This window comes from Hyperolius riggenbachi, chromosome 11, assembly GCF_040937935.1.
Source record: "Hyperolius riggenbachi isolate aHypRig1 chromosome 11, aHypRig1.pri, whole genome shotgun sequence".
In the NCBI taxonomy this organism is placed as follows: Eukaryota; Metazoa; Chordata; class Amphibia; order Anura; family Hyperoliidae; genus Hyperolius; species Hyperolius riggenbachi.
Window position 1 is genome coordinate 142,295,404 of NC_090656.1, and position 26,549 is coordinate 142,321,952.

General features: G+C 45.7%; 1 protein-coding gene across 2 annotated transcripts in view; it reads left to right on the plus strand.

The window, feature by feature from the left end:
* Positions 1-26,549, plus strand: part of LOC137538816 (ribosomal protein S6 kinase alpha-5-like) — a 332,016-nt gene that overhangs the window by 146,753 nt on the left and 158,714 nt on the right. For both annotated transcript variants that reach the window (XM_068261164.1, XM_068261165.1), the window contains one exon: positions 14,366-14,459. In XM_068261164.1, coding sequence (XP_068117265.1) covers positions 14,366-14,459 — 94 coding nt within the window. The remainder of the gene's footprint in view (positions 1-14,365; positions 14,460-26,549) is intronic.

Here is a 26,549-nt window from a genome sequence, read left to right on the forward strand (position 1 = left end):
CCGAGATACGTAAGTTGCATATATTGTAACAAAGAGCCGCAAGAGTGGCGGAAGCGGACCTGATTATAGTTGAGGAACGACTGAACCGTTTATGAATTGATGCGGAGGCGGCAAAAGTTGGAATCGTTTATGCTTATTACAAGAAAATTTGAAAGGTACTAATGTTAGTAGAGACTATTCAACATCTATTTCGTGCCAATTATTAAGTCACATGAAAGAGGCATGTCAGCAGAGACTGCCAAATCCTTATATAGGTGCAAGCGCTTGCATTCAATCTAGGTGAAAAAGAGTCTGCTCAGCAAACTGTTCCATAAGGTGATCATGAGGTTACATATATCGTTGTGGTAGTCCTATTGGAAGGTGGTTTTGAGAGTTTTTTTGTCTGGAATGTCATTGCAGATTGTTTTTAATTATTTTATGATTTTTATATATTATTTACAGTGTGTTGTGACATATTTTATGAAGCATAATAAATTAGAGTGATATGGTTCACTCAGGTGCATGAGTTACTTTTAAATAATTTTTATTTGTTTCTAGTGGGGTGTGAGTATTACTCGGTGCAGCCAATCCAATTTGATTTCTTTGGAACAAGCGCTACAACAATTTTTTAGATTTTCTCTGATGTCAGGATTATCTTCATTCAGAGGTAACCAAGATGGAAACTGTCTAGAATAGGATTCTCTGCTTTTTCTTTATAAAATTCACAGCAATCATAATGTGGACAGTGTAATACATCTGTTATGTAAGTAGAACTAGTATTTATGTACTTATATATGTGTTTTTCATTTCTAGGTTAGCATTGGTGTCACTTGTTCTTGAACATGTCCACAAAAAAGCAACCTGCTTTATTTCACACACGTAAAAATATACAGTGGCTTGCAAAAGTATTCGGCCCCCTTGAAGTTTTCCACATTTTGTCACATTACTGCCACAAACATGAATCAATGTTATTGGAATTCCTTGTGAAAGACCAATACAAAGTGGTGCCCACGTGAGAAGTGGAGCGAAAATCATACATGATTCCAAACATTTTTTACAAATAAATAACTGCAAAGTGGGGTGTGCGTATTTATTCAGCCCCTGAGTCAATACTTTATAGAACCACCTTTTGCTGCAATTACAGATGCCAGTCTTTTACGGTATGTGTCTACCAGCTTTGCACATCTAGAGACTGAAATCCTTGCCCATTCTTCTTTGCAAAACAGCTCCAGATCAGTCAGATTAGCTAGACAGCGTTTGTGGACAGCAGTTTTCAGATCTTGCCACAGATTCTCGATTGGATTTAGATCTGGACTTTGACTGGGCCATTCTAACACATGGATATGTTTTGTTTTAAACCATTCCATTGTTGCCCTGGCTTTATGTTTAGGGTCGTTGTCCTGCTGGAAGGTGAACCTCTGCCCCAGTCTCAAGTCTTTTGCAGACTCCAAGAGTTTTTCTTCCAAGATTGCCCTGTATTTGGCTCCATCCATATTCCCATCAACTCTGACCAGCTTCCCTGTCCCTGCTGAAAAGAAGCACCCCCAGAGCATGATGCTGCCACCACCATATTTGACAGTGGGGATGGTGTGTTCAGAGTGATGTGCAGTGTTAGTTTTCTGCCACACATAGCGTTTTGCATTTTGGCCAAAAAGTTCAATTTTGGTCTCATCTGACCAGTGCACCTTCTTCCACATGTTTCAGAATCCGAATCACTTTATTTCGCCAAGTACAGCAAGAGCTGTAATCGGAATTAATTGTGGTACACATGGCAAAGGCATAATAGGTATAATACAAGACAGACACACAACACGTACACTTGAAAAGCAGTAGTCCGTAACGGCCATTTACACTGCTGTGCAAACACAGGCAAATAATACTAATGATAATAATAGGGATGCAGGTAGTGGCCTCGAGTCGATTTGATGAGCCCAGGCCGTCAGCGGCGGGGACCGGCTGACAACCCAGCTAGAGTACGCTGGTATGTGGGCCAGATAGGGGGAGGTTGGAGTTCAGAAACCGAACAGCTTAGGGGTTTTGGATGGTATAGCCCTATAGCGACAGCCCAACGGGAGGAGCCTGAAGTAGTGGCTGCTCGGGTGAGTGGGGTCCTGGGAGATCATGGTGGCCCTCTTCCTCATCCTGGTGGAGTGGAGGAGATCGAGAGGTGGAAGAGGAGATCCGATGATCTTCTCCGCGGCCGTTATAACTCTCTGCAGTTTGTGTTTGTCGCTGGCCGTTGCACCAGCATACCAGACAATGACTGAGGAGCAGAGGATGGATTCTATGGTGGAAGTATAGAAACTGGTCAGCAGCTCCCTGGGCATGCCAAATCTCTTCAGTTGGCGCAGGAAGAACAGCCTCTGCTGAGATTTCTTCTGGATTTTTGTGGTGTTCTGCTCCCACTTCAGATTGTTTGTTAGAGTCGTGACGAGGAACCGCACAGATGTCACCCTGGAAATTACTGATCCCCCAATGAGGACAGGTGAGAGGGGGGAGGGTTTCTCCTGAAGTCAGTGACTAGCTCGACAGTCTTTGCTGCGTTGAGGACTAGGTTGTTGTCCTTGCACCAGTTACATATTCTCTCTACTTTGCTGCGGTACTCCAACTCCCCGTTACTACCAATAAGGCCGATGATAGTGGGGTCATCTGCAAATTTGATGACTTACACAGAGTCAGCGGATGAGATGCAGTTATTGGTATAGAGGGAGAACAGTAGAGGTGACAGAACACAGCCTTGTGGAGCCCCTGTGTTGGTGGTTCAAACGCTGGAGAGGTGGTTACCGAGCTTCACCTGCTGCGTTCTGTTTGTCAGGAAGTCTTTGATCCATGCCCGAAGAGTAGGGTCAACTCCGAGCTGCGTCAGATTGGTGATCAGGATGTCTGGGCAGATCGTGTTGAACGCTGAGCTAAAGTCAAGGAACAGGATCCTAGCATAGGAGGCAGGGCTGTCTAGATGATCGGTGATGTATGCCAAGCTGGCATTGATAACGTCCTCCACGGATCTGTTTGCCCTATATGCAAATTGCAGCGGGTCTAAAAGGGCGTCCGTGGACTTCTTCAGGTGGGCCAGGACTAACCGCTCGAGGAGCTTCATGATGTTAGAAGTTAGAGCCACTGGCCGTAAGTTATTGTGCTCGGTACTGCCTGTTTTTTTTGGGACTGGTATAATTTTAGATCTCTTAAAGCAGGAGGGGACTGTACCATCCGATAAGGACTGCTTAAATAAGGTGGTGAGCACAGGGGCTAGCTGGTCGGCACAGGAACGCAGGCAGATAGACGACACTCCGTCCGGGCCAGAGGATTTTCTTGGATTTACCTTGCGGAGATGCCGGAGTACCTCTGATTCCAGAACAGTGACAGGAGCCAGGGGGACGAGTTCCCCAGAGGGGAGGGTCGCCAGAGTCGATGCTGTTTGGCCTACGGGGTGGTTGGGATGCTGCTCGAATCTGCAGTAAAACTCATTGAGCTCCTCTGCCAATCGAGGGCTCGGGGTCGCCGTTTGGGGTGCAGGTTTGAAGTTCGTGGCTGCTCTCAGGCCCTTCCATACCTCCCGTGTATTGGCGGACCGGAGGCAAAGCCCCAGTTTTTCGGCTTAGGCCCTCTTTGCAGATCACAGTTCTCTTTTCAAGGCGAGCCTGGCCTCTCTGAATTCCTCTGGGGAGCCAGACCTGTGCGCTTCCTCTTTGCATTTCCGGAGTCGGCGAAGCTTGTCATTGAACCAAGGCTTGTTGTTGGGGTAGACTCTGAAAGACTTGGATGGGATACATGCTTCTTCGCAGAAGCTAATGTAGGAGGTGACATTCTCGGCCCATTCATCAAGGGTGGGTGCCTCCAGAGTCGTCCAGTCGGTGGTTTCAAAGCACGCTTGGAGCTCCAGTTTGGCCTCTGCAGTCCATTTTTTAGTGTTTATGACGGTGGGCTTTGAGGTCTCCAGTAGCCTCCTGTAGGTGGGAATCAGGTGTATGGAGTTGTGGTCGGAGTTCCCCAGGGGGGCGCCCTTGATGGCCTTGTAGGCATTCTTCTGGACCGTGTAGCAGTGGTCCAGGATGTTACTGTTTCTGGTAGGGCAGGTGATGTGCTGCTTGTAGCGGGGCAACTCGTGCCGAAGGTTCGCCTTATTGAAATCGCCCACAATGATGAACAGGGCCTCCGGGAGGGCAGTTTCCCACGGCGAGATACAGTCACTGAGTGCATGCAGGGCCGTCTTGGTGCATGCGTCGGGAGGAATGTAGACCCCAACGAGGACAAGGGAAGAGAACTCCCGCGGGGAGTACCGAGGCCTGCGGTTTACTATTTACTATGTCCCCCACATGGCTTGTGGCAAACTGCGAACAGGACTTCTTATGCTTTTCTGTTAACAATGGCTTTCTTCTTGCTACTCTTCCATAAAGGCCAACTTTGTGCAGTGCACCACTAATAGTTGTCCTATGGACACATTCCCCCACCTGAGCTATAGATTTCTGCAGCTCGTCCAGAGTCACCATGGGCCTCTTGACTGCATTTCTGATCAGCGCTCTCCTTGTTCGGCCTGTGAGTTTAGGTGGACGGCCTTGTCTTGGTAGGTTTACAGTTGTGCCATACTCCTTCCATTTCTGAATGATCGCTTGAACAGTGCTCCGTGGGATGTACAAGGCTTTGGAAATCTTTTTGTAGCCTAAGCCTGCTTTAAATTTCTCAATAACTTTATCCCTGACCTGTCTGGTGTGTTCTTTGGACTTCATGGTGTTGTTGCTCCCAATATTCTCTTAGACAACCTCTGAGGCCGTCACAGAGCAGCTGTATTTGTACTGACATTAGATTACACACAGGTGCACTCTATTTAGTCATTAGCACTCATCAGGCAATGTCTATGGGCAACTGACTGCACTCAGACCAAAGGGGCTGAATAATTAAGCACACCCCACTTTGCAGTTATTGATTTGTAAAAAATGTTTGGAATCATGTATGATTTTCGTTCCACTTCTCGCGTGTACACCACTTTGTATTGGTTTTTCACGTGAAATGCCAATAACATTGATTCATGTTTGTGGCAGTAATATGACAAAATGTGGAAAACTTCAAGGGGGCCGAATACTTTTGCAAGCCACTGTATTTAGATGCAAACAGCTCATTGATTTTAAATGGACTGTCAGTTCAAATTCTGTTTTTGCTTTTCCATGTGCCTTTGTGTACAGACAAATGCTAACATTTGGGTTTATTTCATTGTCGCCAACTACCTCTTGATGAGATGGGTGTTAGCTGTCCTATTATGAGGTTGTACAGAAACTGCACCCTTCTCCATTGTTCATATTCCGGAAACGTTTGACAATAGGATTATTAAAATGGAAGCTTGCAAACCTCTTCAAAAATGTAGATGTTCTTGATTTTTTTTTCCAGAATTACTCACTGTATATATGCATAGAAAATATATTTAACAGGTATGAATATAGTCATATATCAGATGCCATTTCCATGGGACATATCTCGTCTACCATTTAGGTTGGTATGTGTTCTGATGCTGTATGAAGCAGTACGTGAACGTGTTAACCAGTGATGCTCGTAAAATGAACCGTAGAATTATGATTATTGTCATTTTATTGTTATTTTTTGTTGCCTTTTACAGAGCCATAATATTACATGGAACTTTACAATTACATAGCAATAACTATGCAGTCATGCAGGTTTAATGTAGCAAGGGTAATAAATATAATAAATAGTCACGTAGATAATTTAGAAAATGGAAGATAGTATATATCATTAGCATGATGCCTTAGAAGAGAGGACATTTGTTCAGTGAGCTAACGGTCTCAAGGAAAAGGGTTTGGTAAAACTGTTTATTAAAGGACCACTGTCGCGGAAATATTAAAATGTTAAAATAAATGTAAACAAATACAAATAAGAAGTAGGTTTCTTCCAGAGTAACATGAGCCATAAATTACTTATCTCCTATGTTGCTGTCACTTACAGTATGTAATAGAAATCTGACAAAACCAACAGGTTCTGGGCTAATCCATCTCTCCATAGGGGATTCTCAGCATGGCCTTTAATCTTTATAAACACTCACCAGGAAAAGCATTTATACAAAGTTGCTGGCCAGCCTCCCTGCTTACCATATACTTTTTTTTGGCAGTTGGACAGAGCAACTGCCATTCACTAAGTGCTTTTGAAAATAAAGAAAACCCTGAGAACCCCCATGAGGTGATGGGCTAGTTCAAAACCTGTCTGTTATGTCAGATTCCTACTACTTACTGTCAGTGACAGCATCATAGGAGAAAAGTAATTTATGACTCATTTTACTCTGGAAGAAACGTACTTCTTATCTGTATATGTTTACATATATTTAAAATTTTAAGATTTTCGTGACCGTGGTCCTTTAAAGTGGATCCGAGATAAACTTTTACTCATTGCATAATTGTGTTCCTTTCATATAGTTTATAGGACATTTCTCAAGCCAAATTCTTTTTTTGTTTTGTCTTAATACTCTAATTGTCTATAAACTAAACAAGCCTTGCCCACAACTCCTTTTGTGCCTTGGCACTGTAGCAAGGGCTTATGGGAGCTCAGTCTGGGCAGGAGGAGGAGGAGGTTACTAGCCATTGATTTTAGAGGCAGAGGAAGGAGGAGAGGGGACTGAATTTACACACAGGGAAGCTGATAGCATCTCCAGCCCTCAGCCTGTGACACTGTGACAAACAGAACATGGCTGCCCTCATTGTATCACAGGAATAAATAATCATAAACTTTTGAAGCTGTTTGCAGTTAGATATGCTGTGTAAACTATCTAAACTTTAGATAAGATATATAGACAAGTTACTTGTTAAAGTTAGTTAGCGGATCCGCTTTAAGCTTATAGTGATACGTTTCCTGAATAGAAGAGACTAAATAGGTGCATAGAGAGAGAAAGTTGAGCAGCTGAGTTGACGGTCAATTGGAATAGTCTCAATAGCCTTTCCGATTAGGCTAAAGGGTGTTGCATAGTTAAGGTGCCCATACATCAGATCGCATCTGTTTGTAGAGAGATATATTGCCTAGCCACACACCGCAGGCCGATTCCTGATCGATATCAACATGATATATTTTAGGAATCGCCCTTGTAACACCACATCCGACACCCTCTGTGCTGCCCCCAATGTAAAATGTGCTCCATGCAGTATACTTTAACTGTCAGTGTCCATCACTTGCTCCGGGCTCCGTCCTCGTACACGCACACCACATGGTTGTCGGCATAATGTGGGTGATGTCACACACACGCCCATGTATACGCCAGCAACCACATGGGCACATGTTTGAGGACTGAGCCTGGAGCCAGCGGCGGTCAAGAACAGGTAACTTATGCTGTACGGGGCACATTTCACCCGGGGGGAGGGGGGGCGTGCCAGTGGTTGCATCACGTTTGTCTGATATCGCACGCCATTACTGCTGCACCCCCGAACATGTCAGCCCTATATCTATTATTGTCTCACACTGCCCTCTAGTGACAAGTGGCCATAAATACACATTACAGCAGTACTATTTAGTAGCAAACAAATGTAACAAAAAAATGTGTTAAATTGGCTGTTAAAGGTATTTTGTAGATAACATGAAAAATGATACCCTGAGCGTAAACCTGTGTTAACGAACGCAATAAATGGATACTGCATTTAAATTAAGGTGTGCTAACTAACCTACTCTTAAAGGAGTCTTCAGGTAAACTATAGTAAAATGAGTGGTACTTACTGGGGGCTTCCTCCAGCTCCAAGCTCCCAGGATGTCCCTCGCCGCAGCTCTGCCCGCAGCCATTCGCCGCAGCTCCGACCTGGTCCCTGGCGTTGAAATCGGTCGCTCTGTACTGCGCCTGTGTGAGCGGCGCTGTCAATCACCGCCACGTGGGCCGGAGCGGACTGCGCAAGCCCAGAACTACTGCGCCTGCGCGGTCCGCTCCGGCCCACGTGGCGGTGATTGACAGCGCCGCTCACGCAGGCGCAGTACAAAGAGACCTGGAGGTTGCTCTGACGTCATCGCCGGGGACCGGGATGGACCTGCGGCGAACGGCTGCGGGGAGAGCTGCGGCGAGGGACATCCTGGGAGCTTGGAGCTGGAGGAAGCCCCCGGTAAGTACCACTCATTTTACTATACTTTCCCTGATAACTCCTTTAAGCTTTTCTACTGACTTGTCTGGGTGACGTGGCTTAGCTCCCAAGGTTATGCACCAACTTTTCGGGGAACTCTTTTGCACTTTGAATCACAGCCTTGGGTACCAAAGATATATAAAATGGGAAATACAATCTTGAGAAGGCTGTTTCTGAACGATCCACTTGGCTGAACGTCCGCCCAGCGGGAGGGTCCGGTGGACCCGTTGTTGCCGGCGGTAGTGCGTGTGTACGCAGCTTTAGATTTTCTGTAGAGACTAGTCATTTTTTCTGGTGCATTGTCTTCTGGTTATCTCCTGCTGAGTAGAACAATGCCTAATTGCTAGGCAGATAGATGGTTATATAGATAATTTCCAACATGTTGGAAATTATCTATCTGGCAGGTAAATCTAACACAAAATTGTATGGTGTGTACCTAGCATAGATGGCTTAAAACCTGTCCTCGATGTCAAACTGTGTAATCTTCGGGTTCCCAATCTATGCTGCGGTTGACCTCCTTTACAGAGATTGTAATGCTGGGAATACATGGTACGTTTGTACCGTTCGATTGAGCCATTAGATGGCTCGGTTGATAATTTCCAACATGTCCGATCACCCACCGGATCGATTCAGCGCTCGATACCACGGGCGGGACAATAGAAAAAGATAAGGAAAATGAGCAGAAGATAAGAGAATCGCCCGCGGGGATGAGCGGGAATTGATCCGGCGGCATAAATCGAATACAGTGTATTCCCGGCATAAGAGCACTTGCAGTATCCTGATTAGCAGCTCCAGAGCACCTTCAAACAGCGCACGGCTTGAGCAAACCATTTTGCTTTTCAGTGCACCACCAAGCTCCGACCACACGTTTCGGCCAAGGTTCACAGAGTTTTTTTCATTTCAAGGCCTGCTTGTGTTAGTGTGCATGATCAGAGGGGAGTGGGTGTTCTCTCTTATACCATCACCCAGAAGGTTTAACTCTTTTTATTATTTATTTGAAAAGGTTTTACAAAAACATTTTCTCCCAACCACAGTACTAGCAAAGTAATTGTCACTAAACAGTGAGAAGAAAACAGATCATGGTTTGTAACCCACTGAACACCTTAAGAGGGTATTGCTGTAACGATTGTGGAATTATCTCCGTGGTCAGCGCACAAGATGTGCGCTGACACTGCGGAAGTCCTCCACAAGCGTATAAAACGGCAGAACCCAGCTTGGTACAATGCACTTGTAGAAGGAAATTCCCACCGGCAGATGGAGCTGTGGAGTGCAGAGGAACAACCCCTCTGCACTGCCACAGATGCCAGATGGGAATTGTACGAATTGCAACAATGCAGGGCAAGATAGCCCTCAGATAGAGAGTGAGCATAGCGACAGAATGTATGTGTGTCCACCAATCTAGTCGCCCCTCGGCGACAGTGAACACACAACAGCGGAAAGAAAGACACAGCAAATAACAATGATCTGAACGCCAAGGAAAATAACAACCGCACTTGCTACGCGCGGTCGCCGCACGAAAAGCGCAACAGAGACAAAACACGCCAACCCTAACTAACCAATGTAACACGAAAATGAATAGAGAATGCAAACACTTGCTAAACGGTTACCTCACCAAGCCTACAGCAAGCGTTCGTTCCAGACAAGACAGACAGAAGGAGTAACCAGTAGCAACCGCAGCTCTGGCCTACACTCCCAGACAAAGTACAGAAGGAACCACCGCCACTACCGCTAGGGCGAATGCGATCCAGACAGACAGACAGATGGGGCTACCAGTAGCAACCACTGCTGTGGCTTGCACCCCTAAGGCAGAATACAGAAGGAACCACTGCCACTACCACTAGGGCGAATGCGATCCAAACAGACAGACAGATGGGGCTACCAGTAGCAACCGCTGCTATGGCTTGCACCCCTAAGGCAGAATACAGAAGGAGCCACCGCCTCTACCGCTAGGGCGAATGCGATCCAAACAGACAGAACGATTTCCTGTCGACCGCCGCTGGCGACAAGACAATCGCAACAGATAGACAGTACAAGGCAAAACAGATAATACAACCTGACTACGCTAGAAGGAATGCTTAGTGCACTCCCAAGGAATTACTCTAACATAATCTTAGCAAACAATTAGCAAAGGCTGAGACTCCAGGTAAGTTAGCAGGAACAAACCATCATGACCAGCCAGGGATTCTGGGAGGAAATGGTATTTATACTGCAAGCCATCAAAGGAAGCAGCTAAGCAATTTGCATTCCAAGTGGATGCAAATCCATCACCAGAGCAGCAGCTCAGCAAGATGCAGAGTGAAGACAGGTCTCCTTTCCAGGGACCTGCAGCACTTAGACCTACAAAATGGTCAAAAAGCAGATCATTACAATTGCTCTCCCTTCCCCCCTTAAGACTCCCAACCAGTACCCCTCCCTCCATGTGCCATTGTTTCCCACTTTACAAACTCATTCCCATGCTTTACAAATACGGTAGTCTCAAAGTCAATATCAAATATCTACCTGTATCCAACAGCTAGGACACCTCAATAAGTGATCAAAGACCCAGCCAGACCTTAAGTTTTCCCAAGGTTCCTTGCAGAGCTTTTACAGCATACCAGGACGTATATTTAAATGGGTTCCTCAGGACAGATCTTTCCTGTTTCCTGAAAGTCGCAATAGTGAAACGTTCCCAAATTGAAAATAATTTTTGGGAAGATCGTTCCTTGGTTTCTAGGTCGTAATTGAACAGATACAATAATTCCTCTTCAAGGGACCACTATTGCAAAAAATTTTAACATTTATAATACATTTAAAGAGACACTGAAGCGAAAAAAAATGATGATATTATGATTTGTATGTGTAGCACAGCTAAGAAATAAAACATTAAGATCAGATACATCAGTGTAATTGTCTCCAGTACAGGAAGAGTTAAGAAACTCCAGTTGTTATCTCTATGCAAACAAGCCATTAAGCTCTCTGACTAAGTTAGTCATGGCGAGGGCTGTTATCTGACTTTTATTATCTCAAGTGTTCCTGGACTATTTACTTTTCCTCTGCTAGAGGAGATGTCATTACTTCACAGACTGCTCTGAAAGACTCATTTTGAATGCTGAGTGTTGTGTAATCTGCACATATTCTAGAATGATGCAATGTTAGAAAAAACACTATATACCTGAAAATAAAAGTATGAGAATATTTTCTTTGCTGCTAATTTTCTAGTAATTATTCATAGTACACGACCAATTCACTATATCATATATTTTTTTTCGCTTCAGTGTCTCTTTAACCATATACAAAGAAGTGTGTTTCTTCCAGAGTAAAATGAGCCATGAATTTATTTTCTCGGATGTTGCTGTCACTTACAGTAGGTAATAGAAATCGGACAAAACAGACAGGCTTTGGACTAGTCCATATCTTCATTATGGATTCTCAGCAAGACTTTTATTCTTTATGAAGACATGAAAAGGATTTATACAATTATGCTGGCCAGCCTCCCTGCTCACTGCACAATTTTGCCAGTTGGACAGAACAACTGCCATTCACAAACTGATTTTGAAAATAAACAAAAACCCTGAAAATCCCCCATGAGAAGATGGGCTAGTCCAAAACCTGTCAGTCCTGTCAGGTTTCTACTACCGACTGTAAGTGACAGCAGCAAAGGAGAAAACTAATTTATGGCTCATTTTACACTGGAAGAAACATACTTGCTATTTGTATGTTTACATGTATTTTATATTTTGAGATTTTCGCGATAGTGGTCCTTTAACCTTCCTGGCGGTAAGCCCGAGCTGAGCTCGGGCTATGCCTCGCAGGAAGATATCTAAGCCCCTGGTGGGGCGATTCGCCACATTTAAAGTGCTGTGCGCGCAGCTAGCACTTTGCTAGCCGCGCGCACAGCTTGATCGCCGCCGCTCTGCGGCGATCGCCCGCACGGAAGAGGGCCCTCCCCCCGCCAGAGCCCTGCGCTGCCCGGACCAATGAGTTCCAGGCAGCGCTATGGGCTGGATCTGAGGCGTCTGACGTCAGGACGTCCATGACGTCATTCCGATCGTCGCCATGGCAACAGGAGAAGCCAAACGGGACCGCGTTATATACGCGGTCCCCTGTTTGCTATAGATGCCGGCGACGATCGCACTAGAGGGACACATGCGCCCTCTAGTGGTGTTTCATGTAGCTACCACTCTGGTAGCTTTACATGAAACAAAAAAAAACAAAAAAAAAAATAGATTTCTGCCCATTTGGCATAAAAAAAATCAACCACCAGGAGGGTTAAGGTCCCACACAGTGGATGTACTGGGGTATATGCATTTGTTGAAGTTTAACTCTTTCAGATCATGAAGGGAGCAGTATTCCTGCATTCAAACTTCACACAATAGTGATGCACACTAGTGCACAATGATTAGCACAGATTTGCAAGGCTGTCACAGACGGGATCGCTCCCATACCAACACAGCTCACTAATCCATTTGCATCACATAGTCACCATATAGCAGAATAGAGTTCCTGAAATATCATCAGTTTGTGGAATCACCGGTAGATCAAAGGCATAAACAGCTTTCATAGACATCTGTGCAAAAGGACACAGACCATATACAGAGGCTTCTAAAGCAGAGAAGCAAAGAGCCTGTTTTTTTTTTGTTTGTTTTTTTAATAATAGACACTATATTACTTGAAGTGAGGCAATGGGTTCCACCCTTAAAGGGATACTGTAGGGGGGTCGGGGGAAAATGAGTTGAAGTTCCCCGGGGCTTCTAATGGTCCCCCGCAGACATCCTGTGCCTGCGCAGCCACTCCCCAATGCTCCGGCCCCGCCTCTGGTTCACGTCTGGAATTTCAGACTTTAAAGTCTGAAAACCACTGTGCCTGCGTTGCCTTGTCCTCACTCCCGCTGATAGCACCAGGAGCGTACTGCGCAGTCCCATTATGGTCTGTGCCTGCGTCGTGCGCTCCTGGTGACATCAGGGGAAGCGAGGACACGGCAACGCAGGCGCAGTGGTTTTCAGACTTTAAAGTCTGAAATTCCAGAAGTGAACCAGAGGCGGGGCCGGAGCATCGGTGAGTGGCTGCGTGGGCACAGGATGTCTGCGGGGGACCATTAGAAGCCCCGGGTAAGTTCAACTCATTTTCCCCTGACCCCCCTACAGTATCCCTTTAATTTCAACAATCCATATAATCAGACCCAGTGTTGTGTCCAGAGTTCACATCACATACAGAGTCCAGATCATATTATCCATCCACGAAGGGGGCAAAACTGCATTCGACATTAATGCCTTGCCCCTAGGAGCCACAGTCTTCTAAAGAATTTTATCCCAATATCCTCCCCTCCTCAGTCTTTCTACATAATGAATCCCTTTATAATAGAAACAACTCGGGCTCCCACCACGACACTGTAGGAAGTTTAAAACTATCTGTATCTGGGTCTGCAATGTCCCTCACATAATCCTGAAGCCTCTTTGACCGGACAGGTCATTTTTCCAACATAGGACTTTTACAGGGACAGTTGATCTGGTACACTAATGATCTGTCAGACAATTATTAAAGAATTCTATTTTTAACATTCTCATTCCCTGGGTATTCTTGAAAACCTCTGTTCTCAACCAGCCTATACACTGCAGGTCTAGCATTTGTACATGCCCAAAGGATATGGTGGAAAACTAAATCGGCCAGATGCCACCAAATCAATCCTAACCGGACCCTTTAACCTCCCTGGCAGTGGCAGTGCATTTCTGTCTGGAATTAGAGTTGGAGTCAAAATCAGTACTTTTTTTTGTTCAAGAATTTTAGGCCTCCAATTCATAAGTCATAACTCGCCAAAATATGTCAGAATAAAAGCCTGGTAAACATTCTGCATATAAATAATAGACTAGAACACAAATTTGTTGAATTAAATACATTTAGGCCTCTTTCACAGTGGGACGTTGAGTTTGATGCAACGTTAAAGTCGCACAACTTGCCCCTAACGCAGCGCATGTTGGTTATGAAATTGGACGTTATTTTGCTCTGCGTTGTCTCTTGGTGCGCCGTTTTTGCAACAAAAACATATGCAACATACTGATGGAACGAAAATGGCGCATGCGTTACATTTAAAAAAAATAAAAAATTACTGAGCATGTGCAACACACATAACGCAGTACATTTTTGTTTCTGGTTGAACTTGATGGATGGATGTCTTTTTTTTTTTTTTTTTTCTTTTCAACCAAACTATGTTACTATGTTACATACAATAAAATGTAATGTACAGTTCTGTCATATTATGAATACTTCATGCTGGATGCTCTAGTATTTTAGTTTTAAACCACAGATTTACTTTCTCTCAGAATGGAGGTGAACACTCAACGAGAAGTGGCTGCTCTGAAGTTGTGTCAGGGACATCCCAACATTGTGAATCTTCATGAAGTTCTACATGACCAGGTCTGCGTTTCTTTATTAAGAAAATTATTCTTATTTATAACTGAATTTGTAAACCAGAATGAGAATCTTGTAGTATCAAAATCAATAAGTCCCTATCGTATTACCTATACAGTATACAGTAGAATACCTTTATAGTAAACTCCAAGAGACCAGGAAAATGGATTACTATATCAGTTTACTGTATCAAAATTGGTCATACATTGTATATTAATACAGACGCATTTTCTGGGATCTGAGGACAGAGTTTACTATATCCAAAGGTTTACTATATCAGAGTTTACTATAAGGAGATTCTACTGTATAATGACTTTGAAAACCTTTTTTTTTTCTTTAGGTTGTATTCAACTTTGCTGGGAAACAGGCACGTGCACAGGGGGGTGCTTTGGATGCTCAAGCACCCCCCTGGGGAGAACTATAGCACCCGAGGCCCCACCTCATCAAGGTTTCCAATTGTCAATCTGTAGATGGGCAGTCTGTCCAAAGTACTTTAAATGTTCCCTGTCTGTACTGCCTGTCCTTTTGGGACATGCATCCATCAAAAATAAATAATCACTTTGCTGCGATAGGGGCCACACACATGAGAAGCATCAGGTTTCTCTTTCCCCCACTTCCCTCCCGCCCTCCAATCAGTAACATTCTTTTTTGTGCTGGTGTACCTCCCCAGCCAATGAAAGAGGCAGCCAGCCGACTAAGCCCGCCCCCACAAACTCCGTGCAGACCATGCAGCCAGCAACAGGAGAAAGAGCTGCAAACATTTTTCTCAGGACAGCCGTCTTCTCCCGACCCCTAGCCACCCAGGTATAAATAATGTGCTGTGAGACGTGTCATCTGCTCTGGAGGTATAGGACCTCTGCAGCCAGGAGCAGATAAGAATTCCAATGCTCACATTGCTGTGTGTGCGACTTAGTTCAGAGCCCTGACAGTAAGGCAGGTCTGCAGGGCTACGTGTGACATAGAGACTGCTGGCTGGAGTAATGGCTGGAAAGCTGACCAAATGAATGCTGATTCTGTGCAAATTAATTTAATGCAGTCTGGAGTTGCACACAAAACTTTTGTTTTATTGTGAGGTGCATGTATTTTATTTATATAATTAACTGAGAAACAAGCATGACTGAATGATCTCCTTTATGGAATTCATTAGTGTGCAATGCACACTTGAGACTTCTATACAGGCGGTCCAGAAATTAGATCAGTTATGCTCGTTCTCAGTAATATAAGACACCTTGCAATAAAATGAAAGTTTTGCGTACAACACCAGACTGCACAACCATAGCAAGCTTTGACCATAAGAAAAATGTCAACCTACTCCACTGAGATAGATAGCCGACATTGATTTTACTACAATGTGATTCATCTACAGACTAGCCTCTATCCAGCTCCTTCTCCAACACTGCTGGAAGACATCTCTGAAGACAGCAGCCAAGTCATGAGGGATGGGGAGAGCACAGCACTCACTAGCTCAAGTAGCAGAAGATTATAGATTGGGTGAGGGGAGCTAAGAGCCAGTGTCACCCTCCCTGCCAGCAGCACACAGTCGCATCCAGTGTCACCCTTCCACACAGTAGCGCCAGTGTCATCCTCCCTGCCAGCAGGGTACAGTAGCATCCAGTGTCACCCTTCCACACAGTAGCGCCAGTGTCATCCTCCCTGCCAGCAGGGTACAGTAGCATCCAGTGTCACCCTTCCACACAGTAGCGCCAGTGTTACCCTTCCTGCCAGCAGTGCCTAGTAGCACCAGTGTCACCCTCCCACCTAGTAGCGCCCAATGTCATCCTCCCACCCAGCAGCACACAGTAGCACCAGTGTCACTCTTCCACCCAGAGGCGCTCAGTAGCACCCAGTGTCACCCTCCCACTCAGCAGCACACTCTAATCCCTACCATAGTCATAGTGTAATGTCCTACCATATTATTATTATGTATTTATATAGCACTGACATCTCTTACAGCACATTACAGAGTACATAGCCATGTCACTGACTGTCCTCAGAGGAGCTAACACTCTAATCCCTACCATAGACATAGTCTAATGTCCTACCATATTATTATTATGTATTTATATAGCGCTGCCACTGACATCTCCTGCAGCACATTACAGAGTACATAGTCATTTCACTGACTGTCCTCAGAGGAGCTCACACTCTAATCCCTACCAAAGTCATAGTGTAATGTCCTACCATATTATTATTATGTATTTATATAGCACTGCCACTGACATCTCCTGCAGCACTATACAGAGTACATAGTCATGTGTCATGTTACTGACTATTCTCAGAGGAGCTCACACTCTAATCTCTACCATAGTCTATTGTCCTATCATATAATAATAATTATTATTATTATTGTTATTATGTATTTATAAAGCACTGACATCTTCTTCATCACTTTACAGAGTGCGTAGTCCTGTTACAAACTGTCCTCAGAGGAGATTACAGTCTAATTCTATTTTTACTATATGATTGTTTTGGGGAAACCAGTTAGTATGTTTTTGGGTTGTAGGAGAATATGAAGTGTCTGAAAAAAATCCAGAGGATGATAAAAACTCCATGCAGATTTTGCCTTGGCCAATGTTCACACCTAGGCCTCAGCACTATAATACAATAGTGCTTTCCACTATGTCTCTATACCACTCATATCTATCTTCTTATCCATGTCATCAATTCCGACCCTCTACTACTTCTTGTCTCCATTCTACTTCTCTTATCAGGCCTCACCTACACTACCAACACACTGTGCTTATCAAAAGAATGAGTTATAAATGCTAAACTATTGTACCATCTCACTAGCCTTTCAATGTCATGATATACCCACTCCAATCCTATCCTAACAGGCAGTAACATATTTCCATATCCCATAATGTTTATGAAAAAGTATTCTGAAATGAGACTTGTTTGATAATCTGATCCTGCAATTAGAGGATATGATACCTGAAATTGTTCTGTGGGTACTTGATTTTGGAACTTGTAGTGTGCGTGCCGTTTTTATTTAAGGTGCATAATGCCAGCCTGTGCTGTATGGCATACAGAGCTGGATCATCCACAAGGCCTAGGCAGCTGCATAGAGCCTGGAGAAAGCCTAGTGGCCTGGTGGATGCAAGTCTCCACCAAATCTAACTAAATAAGCCAGGTGACCATCAGGGAAAGGGAAAAGGTGTTATCTTGCCTAGGGCACCATTTTGGTGTGAAGTGGACTGGTTGCAGCAGAGCTGCAGTAAGTAACTTATACTCACTGGTCGCAGAGAGATTCAGGGACCCGGGCAGCACAGGCGCCAACAAGTAGGAAGTTCATCAAAGCTAGGTATCTCCATGGCAACCACGCGTGTCATGTAACGTTGTTGCCATCCTGATGTCATGATAGCAGAGACGCGGTTGCCAAGGAGACAGATACGAGGAGGGGGGAACGTGCGGCCACCGGTATCAGATCCCCTGCCACTTGCCACTGTCCCCTGCGGGGGGATAGGCCCCTTTTTTTAATTTTGAGCACCCCCCACTTAAGGACCCTCTGCACGGCCCTGCTGGGAAATGTAAAATTACATGATGATCTCTTCCTTAAATATCTGATGCCCTTAGCCTTCTTCTCACTATTATGTATCTGGTGCACAGTTTCGGTATATTAACGTCCGTCCAGATAGACTGTGCTGCTGCCAGTGCGCCGGGCACGCTGCCACGGCCTTCCATTAGCTCCCAGATCAATGAATGGGAACATGGTTCCCATTCATCGATCTGAGTCCCCGGCAGAAAAACCGACGGTCTCTTATCAGAGGCCGCGCTCTTTCTGCTAAAAAAAAAAAAAATTCCCGTCCTCCTTGTAGTTCCTGGAAGTGAGATCGTTCGCTTCCAGGACTTTTTGACTTTGGTCATCTTGTGGCCAAATAGTAAAAGTACACCCACATGCATTTTTTAATTAAATATACACCTTACATTATATTTAAAATTAACTGTTTACCTCCCACACCAAAAATTACCCAAATAAATGTTTTTATAAAAAAAAATTACAATAATAAAAACATAAAGTTACCTAAGGGTCTGAACTTTTTGAATATGCATGTAAAGAGAGTGTATTAATATAATTTTTTTAAATTATGGGCTTGTAAATAGTGATGGATGCAAATTGAAAAAATGCACCTTTATTTCAAATAAAATATCAGCACCATAAATTATGATAGGGAAATAATTTAAACGGTGTAATAACCGGGACAAATGGGCAAAATAAAATGTGTGGGTTTTAATTACGGTAGCATGTAATAATTTGAAACTATAATGGCCAAAACCTGAGAAATAATGATTTTTTTCCATTTCTTTCTTAATCTTCCTGTTAAAATGGATTTAGAAAAAAATAATTCTTAGAAAAATGTACCACCCGAAGAAAGCCTTATTAGTGGCGGAAAAAACAAGATATAGATCAATTAATTGTGATAAGTAGTGATAAAGTTATTGCCGAATGAATGGGAGGTGAAAATTGCTCAGATGCATAAGGTGAACAACACTGTAGGCTGAAGTGGTTAAATCACACATTTTGTTTCAATTTCCAAAGACAGGAATATAGCAAAATCTATTCTCATGGAATAAACAAGAACTAAATTGCAATGAATTTCGCTGCAGTTAATATAGGTGAAAATGACTGAATAATAAAGTGGAAATTTACATGTATAGTATCAGTGCACAATTGTCAGAGCTCCCACAGGCTTTATGCCACTCTAATCTCCATATCAGTACGTGGGCAGCTAAGGCCATGCTGCATACTGTAAATCACTGAAACTCGCTATACATGTATATCAGAAGATTGCCAAATGATGCTTCAACGATTTCCAGAAATCAGCGCCTGCTTCTTCAGGAGAGATGCAAACACAGAGAGATTTTACCCCAGCACTAGTCCTCAGTAGGACCGTCTCTTACCACTCTCAGATGTAAGGTGAGTGGGTCAGTCCTGGCCCTAGACGGTGCTTACGACAGTTCAAAGGAGCTGTTCTATCCACAGCGGAGGCTGCATAAACGACTTTCTCCAGGTGATGAGCAATCTCCTCTGTCACTTCCTCCTACATAACGGCTGGGCCGGCCAGTCACACGTACTGTATGTAGGGGAAGAGAAGAGTGTGATACCTAGTGCAGACTGCGCCTGCGACTGGAAACATTTGCAACACACTGCACTTATGTATATATGCTTGGTTTATTGCCAGTGTTGCTCGGATACCTCATTATCCTATTCGAGTTTGGTCGAATTCGGATAGTAAACTATCCGAATTCACTCGAAGTTCAATATCCGATGTAATCGAATATCCGATTCGACCTCGGATATCCGAGTCTGTATTCGAGTAAAATATTCGAGCTGGCCTTAAATAGCTTGTAAAACTTGTATTGGAGGTCAATGATGCATGAAACCACCTTTTTTTATGAAGAAAAACATCAAGTGATTAGGTGCGATGTAGTAGTTATAAAAAAGGTATCAAAAATAGTAAATTAACTTCATGAAAAGTGTTTGCATGAGAAGGTGTGTCCAAAATGGTTGTAAGTTGGAAGTCTTTATTTACGTCGTCTTCATCTTCTTCTTCTATATCTTCTTCTTCTTCTATATCTTCTTCTTCCTCTTCTTCTTCTATAGCTTCTTCTTCTTCTTCTATATCTTCTTCTTCTATATCTTCTTCTTCTTCTATATCTTCTTCTTCTTAATCTTCTTCTATATCTTCTTCTTCTTCTTCTATATCTTCTTTTTCTATATTTTCTTCTTCTATATCTTCTTCTTCTATATCTTCTTCTTCTTCTTCTTCCATATCTTCTTCTTCTTCTTCTATATCTTCTTTTTCTTCTATATCTTCTTTTTCTATATTTTCTTCTTCTATATCTTCTTCTTCTTCTATATCTTCTTCTTCTTCTATATCTTCTTCTTCTTCTATATCTTCTTCTTCTTCATCTTCTTCTATATCTTCTTCTTCTATATCTTCTTCATCTTCTTCTATATCTTCTTCTTCATCTTCTTCTATATCTTCTTCTTCTATATCTTCTTCATCTTCTTCTTCCTCTTCTTCTCTATCATTATATTATGTGTCTTGGTTTTCCTTTCTTTTGTAATATTTTTTTTTACTTCATTTGTGCAAATATTTTATTTTAATAACACCATAGTTATATTTGTGTTGATGGCATAATAGGTAGGTAGTGGCACATTGCAAGCCACAGCGCCTTTTTCTGTGTACCCTGGCGGTGGTAAAACACAGACATCAGCAGGAGGAGGAAGTAGTTGCAGGCTTGCAGCTATTTGTAGTGTGTGGTAATAGTCGGTCGTTACTCGGTAGGAGAGTGGGTGGGCAGGTGGTAGTAGAAAATAGTTCTTCTTCTGTTCTCCCTGGCAGTGGTAGCAGCACACAGACAGCAGAAGCTCAATGCAGCTACAGGAGGAAGAGTAATGTGTGTCAGGCAGTGTGATGTGACTGACATAATAGGCCTTGGTACCTAGCGGTGGTACCAGGGCCGTAAATGAACATCATGAGGTTCCAGACAGCGGTCGTGAAGCCCACATTGTGTCCAATACACAATTGGGACAGCACAGTTTTCAACCCGGACACCTCTAAAATAATTACAATTTTTTTTTTTTCAAATTAATGCAGCTATTGTTGAGCGTAATAGCTGGTGGCGCTTGGGCAGCAGCACCTTTTAATGTGTTCCCTGGCAGTGGAGAGGAGACACAGACAGCAGAAGGAAATATAACAGCAGGCAGCGTGAGGAGGATAAGTGTGTGTGGCAGACTGGCATTTGGCAGCAGGCAGGAGGGCAGGCAGCGAGACATAGTAGGCCCTGGTTCCTAGCGGTGGTTCCAGGGCCGTAAATGAACAGCATGAGGTTCCAGACAGCGGTCGTGAAGCCCACATTGGCTATCATTCATAAAGCATTTCCGCATGCGGAAATGCTTAATACCGCTGACTTTACCGTACACTCAGCAAAATCCCCATTCATAAAGGCTCTTTCCGCATGAAAAGCTTACATTCCCATGCAGAGCGAAACATTTCCGCTTTGTGCGGAGTTTTTCTAGATTTATCTAGAAAAAGTTACAAACACGTCCATTCATAAACATTAGAGCAAGCGGTATGCGGAAGGAAAATACCGCTTGTCTCGACAGTAGCGATAGGCGGGCGGATTACCTGTAAATGAATGGGACGGACCTCCCAAGCAGCATCAGACAGAGGAGCGCACGGAGGGAATCGGGCAGCTTTTATGTTACCGCATGTCTTCCGCCACGCTACCGCCAGCTTCCTCCAGAAAACCTCCGCACTTGTATCGCAACAGGCAACTTATTTATGAATGACCACCCAGAAGTCTTAAGTACCGGTTGCGGAGAAGAACGGTGTTTTCCCGCACTACCGACTGGTCCTTTATGAATGATAGCCATTGTGTCCAATACACAATTGGGACAGCACAGTTTTCAACCCGGACACCTCTAAAATAATTACAATTTTTTTTTTTTCAAATTAATGCAGCTATTGTTGAGCGTAATAGCTGGTGGCGCTTGGGCAGCAGCGCCTTGTAATGTGTTCCCTGGCAGTGGAGAGGAGACACAGACAGCAGGAGGAAATATAACAGCAGGCAGCGTGAGGAGGATAAGTGTGTGTGGCAGACTGGCATCGCGGCAAAAAAATGGGCGTGGCCATGCGGTGAGTGGGCGTAGCCATGGGTGGGGCCAAATGTACATGAACTTAGCAGCGGTGTAAGCTACGGATAACGGGCCTGCCCATCGAAATATTGGACGGAGCCCCCTGTCCTTTATTTCGATCATTTACAATCAGTATAGGCATAGATCAAAGATGTATACGCACATACAATTTTGATTGGTCAATCACTGACCCCCAATTTCCCACCCCCGTGCAGTAAGTGGGCCAACAGACAATGAATTTTATGAACAGAGCTAAAATTGGCTAATCAAAATTGTATGTGTGTACCAGGCTTTACAGCTAATACTGTACATACTGAAAGTAGCAGGGATCAGCATACAATACAGCTGGTTTACAATCAATAAAGGCACAGAGTAACACCTTACACTGTACACACTGGAGGTAAATCAGCACACAGTGCAAGCACTAGAGAACAGCGTATACTGTACATACTGTAGGCAGCAGAATTCAGCACACTGCAGCTAGCGTGCCAAAAATATGACGATCACGTTGTGCGGCGTGCTTATCGCGCCGCACCAAAAAATGGGTGGGCCATGGACCAGAATATAGGTGTGGTAACGGGTGGAGACAAATTTACATGAACCTAGCAATGGTGGGACATCAGATTAGGACAGTGGTGGCGAACCTTTTGGAGGCCGAGTGCCCAAACTGCAACCCAAAAGTCACTTACCGGTATCTATCGCAAAGTAGCAACAGCAATTTAAACTAAATACTGTACAAACGTTTTAACTCATACATGAACATTATGGAAAATCCAAGTTGAAAATAAACTGTGAAGATAGACAATTTCATCCATCCTACTCCTGAAAAATGTATTCAATTTTTTAGAACCTCCCAGTTTTATTTTCTGTTTTAAAACGCTAAAAAAGTAGGTTTAATGCTATTGTCTCATATGATAAGGATTCAGCTTTTCCCATAGTCTCGCAGTTAGCAATCATGTGACCCCCAACAAGACATATTCAGCAATCATGAGGCCCCCAACAAATCAGGAGGCCCCCAACAAGACAAATTCAGCAATCATGAGGCCTCCAACAAATCATGAGGCCCCCAACAAGACAAATTCAGCAATCATGAGGCCCCCAACAAGACAAATTCAGCAATCATGAGGCCCCCAACAAATCATGAGGCCCCCAACAAGACAAATTCAGCAATCATGAGGCCCCCAACAAATCATAAGGCTCCCAACAAGACACATTCAGCAGTCATGAGGCACATAAATAGACAGCATTTCACATAAATAGGCAGAATGCCCCCTTAATATGGTAGCCCCCCAAGTTAGGTAGTGAGTGACAGGGACCCCCAGGTTAGCTAGTGAGTGACAGGCGCCTCCAGTTAGGTAGTGAGTGACAGGGACCCCGATAGTGAGTGACAGGGAGCACCTTTAGGTAGTGAGTGAGTGCGAGGGAGCCCCTTTAGGCAGTGAGTGAGTGACAGGAAGCCCCTTTAGGCAGTGAGTGAGTGCCAGGGAGCCCCTTTAGGCAGTGAGTGAGTGACAGGAAGCCCCTTTAGGCAGTGAGTGAGTGACAGGGAGCCCCTTTAGGGAGTGAGTGAGTGACAGGGAGCCCCTTTAGGGAGTGAGTGAGTGACAGGGAGCCCCTTTAGGGAGTGAGTGACAGGGAGGCCCTTTAGGGAGTGAGTGAGTGACAGGGAGGCCCTTTAGGGAGTGAGTGAGTGCCAGGGAGCCCCTTTAGGAAGTGAGTGAGTGCCAGGGAGCCCCTTTAGTGAGTGAGTGCGTACCAGGGAGCCCCTTTAGGGAGTGAGTGAGTGACAGGGAGGCCCTTTAGGGAGTGAGTGCGTGCCAGGGAGCCCCTTTTATGGAGTGATTGAGTGACAGGGAGGCCCTTTAGGGAGTGAGTGAGTGCCAGGGAGCCCCTTTAGGAAGTGAGTGAGTGCCAGGGAGCCCCTTTAAGAAGTGAGTGAGTGCCAGGGAGCCCCTTTAGGAAGTGAGTGAGTGACAGGGAGCCCCTTTAGGCAGTGAGTGAGTGCCAGGGAGCCCCTTTAGGAAGTGAGTGAGTGACAGGGAGCCCCTTTAGGCAGTGAGTGAGTGACAGGGAGCCCCTTTAGGCAGTGAGTGAGTGACAGGGAGCCCCTTTAGGGAGTGAGTGAGTGACAGGGAGGCCCTTTAGGTAGTGAGTGAGTGACAGGGAGGCCCTTTAGGTAGTGAGTGAGTGACAGGGAGGTCCTTTAGGGAGTGAGTGCCAGGGAGCCCCTTTAGGGAGTGAGTGCGTGCCAGGGAGCCCCTTTAGGGAGTGAGTGCGTGCCAGGGAGCCCCTTTAGGGAGTGAGTGCGTGACAGGGAGCCCCTTTAGGGAGTGAGTGACAGGGAGCCCCTTTAGGGAGTGAGTGAGTGACAGGGAGCCCCTTTAGGGAGTGAGTGCGTGCCAGGGAGCCCCTTTAGGGAGTGGGTGCGTGCCAGGGAGCCCCTTTAGGGAGTGGGTGCGTACCAGGGAGCCCCTTTAGGGAGTGGGTGCGTGCCAGGGAGCCCCTTTAGGGAGTGGGTGTGTGCCAGGGAGCCCCTTTAGGGAGTGAGTGAGTGACAGGGAGCCCCTTTAGGGAGTGAGTGAGTGACAGGGAGCCCCTTTAGGGAGTGAGTGCGTGCCAGGGAGCCCCTTTAGGGAGTGAGTGCGTGCCAGGGAGCCCCTTTAGTGAGTGAGTGAGTGACAGGGAGGCCCCCCCTCTAGCCGCCGCCGCTCCCCCCCTACCTCTCAGCAGACCTCAGGATCAGCGGCGACCCGACCAGATGTACGAGCGGGCGCTGGACGCACCCGCTCGATATGCGGAAGTGATGTCACTTCCGCATATCAGTGCGGGCGCTGGGTCCTAGCGCCCGCACGATTGGTCGCCGGCTCGCCGCCTGATCCTGAGGTCTGAGACTGTCAGTGACGCGGCGGCTGGAGGGAGCCGCTGAGTCTTGACAGAGGGGGCGGCCGGGCGGAGATCCGTGGCACCCCAGGAAAGATTGGGGGCACGTGCCCCCCTAAAACAGGGCTAGCGACGCCCCTGATGTGTTCCCTGGCAGTGGAGAGGAGACCCAGACAGCAGGAGGAAATATAACAGCAGGCAGCGTGAGGAGGATAAGTGTGTGTGGCAGACTGGCATTTGGCAGCAGGCAGGAGGGCAGGCAGCGAGACATAGTAGGCCCTGGTTCCTAGCGGTGGTTCCAGGGCCGTGAATGAACAGCATGAGGTTCCAGACAGCGGTCGTGAAGCCCACATTGTGTCCAATACACAATTGGGACAGCACAGTTTTCAACCCGGACACCTCTAAAATAATTACAATTTTTTTTTTCAAATTAATGCAGCTATTGTTGAGCGTAATAGCTGGTGGCGCTTGGGCAGCAACACCTTGTAATGTGTTCCCTGGCAGTGGAGACACAGACAGCAGGATGAAATATAACAGCAGCAGCAGCAGGTGTATGTGTGTGTGCCAGTCGTCACTTCATGTACCCCTCCCGCCGACAACAGGGGCCATGAATTCGCCTTCCACCCAAGCCTGGTTCATTTTGAGAAACGTCAGTCTGTCCACAGACTTGTGAAACAGACGAGATCGCTTCTCAGTGACGACTCCACCGGCTGCACTGAAGCAACGCTCTGACAGTACGCTGGAAAGGGGGCAGGAGAGCACTTCCAGGGCGTACTGCGTAAGCTCGCTCCAGATCGGCAGGTGCTTGGCCCAATACTCCATGGGATCAACAGGGGCCACGCTGTCAAGCCCGCTGAAGGACTCCATGTAGTCAGCCACCATGCGGGTCAAGCGCTGCCTGTGACTGGAGAAGGATGCTGCTGCAGGCACCTCCTCTCTAGTCCTTGGCAGCTCTACACTCATGTAGAGCTCTTAGGTCAGAGACAGCAGGTCTGTGGTGCGCGTGCGCTTGCTGCTGGTGGATGCAGGCACCTGCTGCTGCCTCTGTGCTGGCTGGACAGTGGAGGTGGATGTCTGAGGGAAGGCTTCTTCCAAGCGCTCAACAAGGGACAGCTGCAAATCCATCATTTGTTGCGCACGGTCTCCTCCTGCAGGCAGGAACTGGCTGAGCTTCCCCTTCAGACGTGGGTCCAGCATCATGCAGATCCAGATGTACTCCCTCTGCTTCATCTGGATCACCCTTGGGTCCTTGCGCAGGCACCTCAGCATGTGCGCTGCCATTGGGAACAGTCTGGCCACGTCTGTTGGCACATCATCGGCAGCCCCAGAGCCGACATTGCTGTCCTCCTCTGCCTCCTCCACCTCATCCTCTCTCCACCCCTGCACCAGTCCAGCTGTGCTCTGCTGCTCCCCCTCATCAGCAGCAAGGTCAGGGACCTCCACCAACTCCGAGCCCTCCTCCTCAGAGGTGGCCTGTGAAGCTGCCTGCAGCTCCTGCTGGTCCAAGGCTGCCGCTCCCTCTTCCACCAGTGCATACAGGGCCCTGTCCAGCACACACACCAAGGGGACCCACT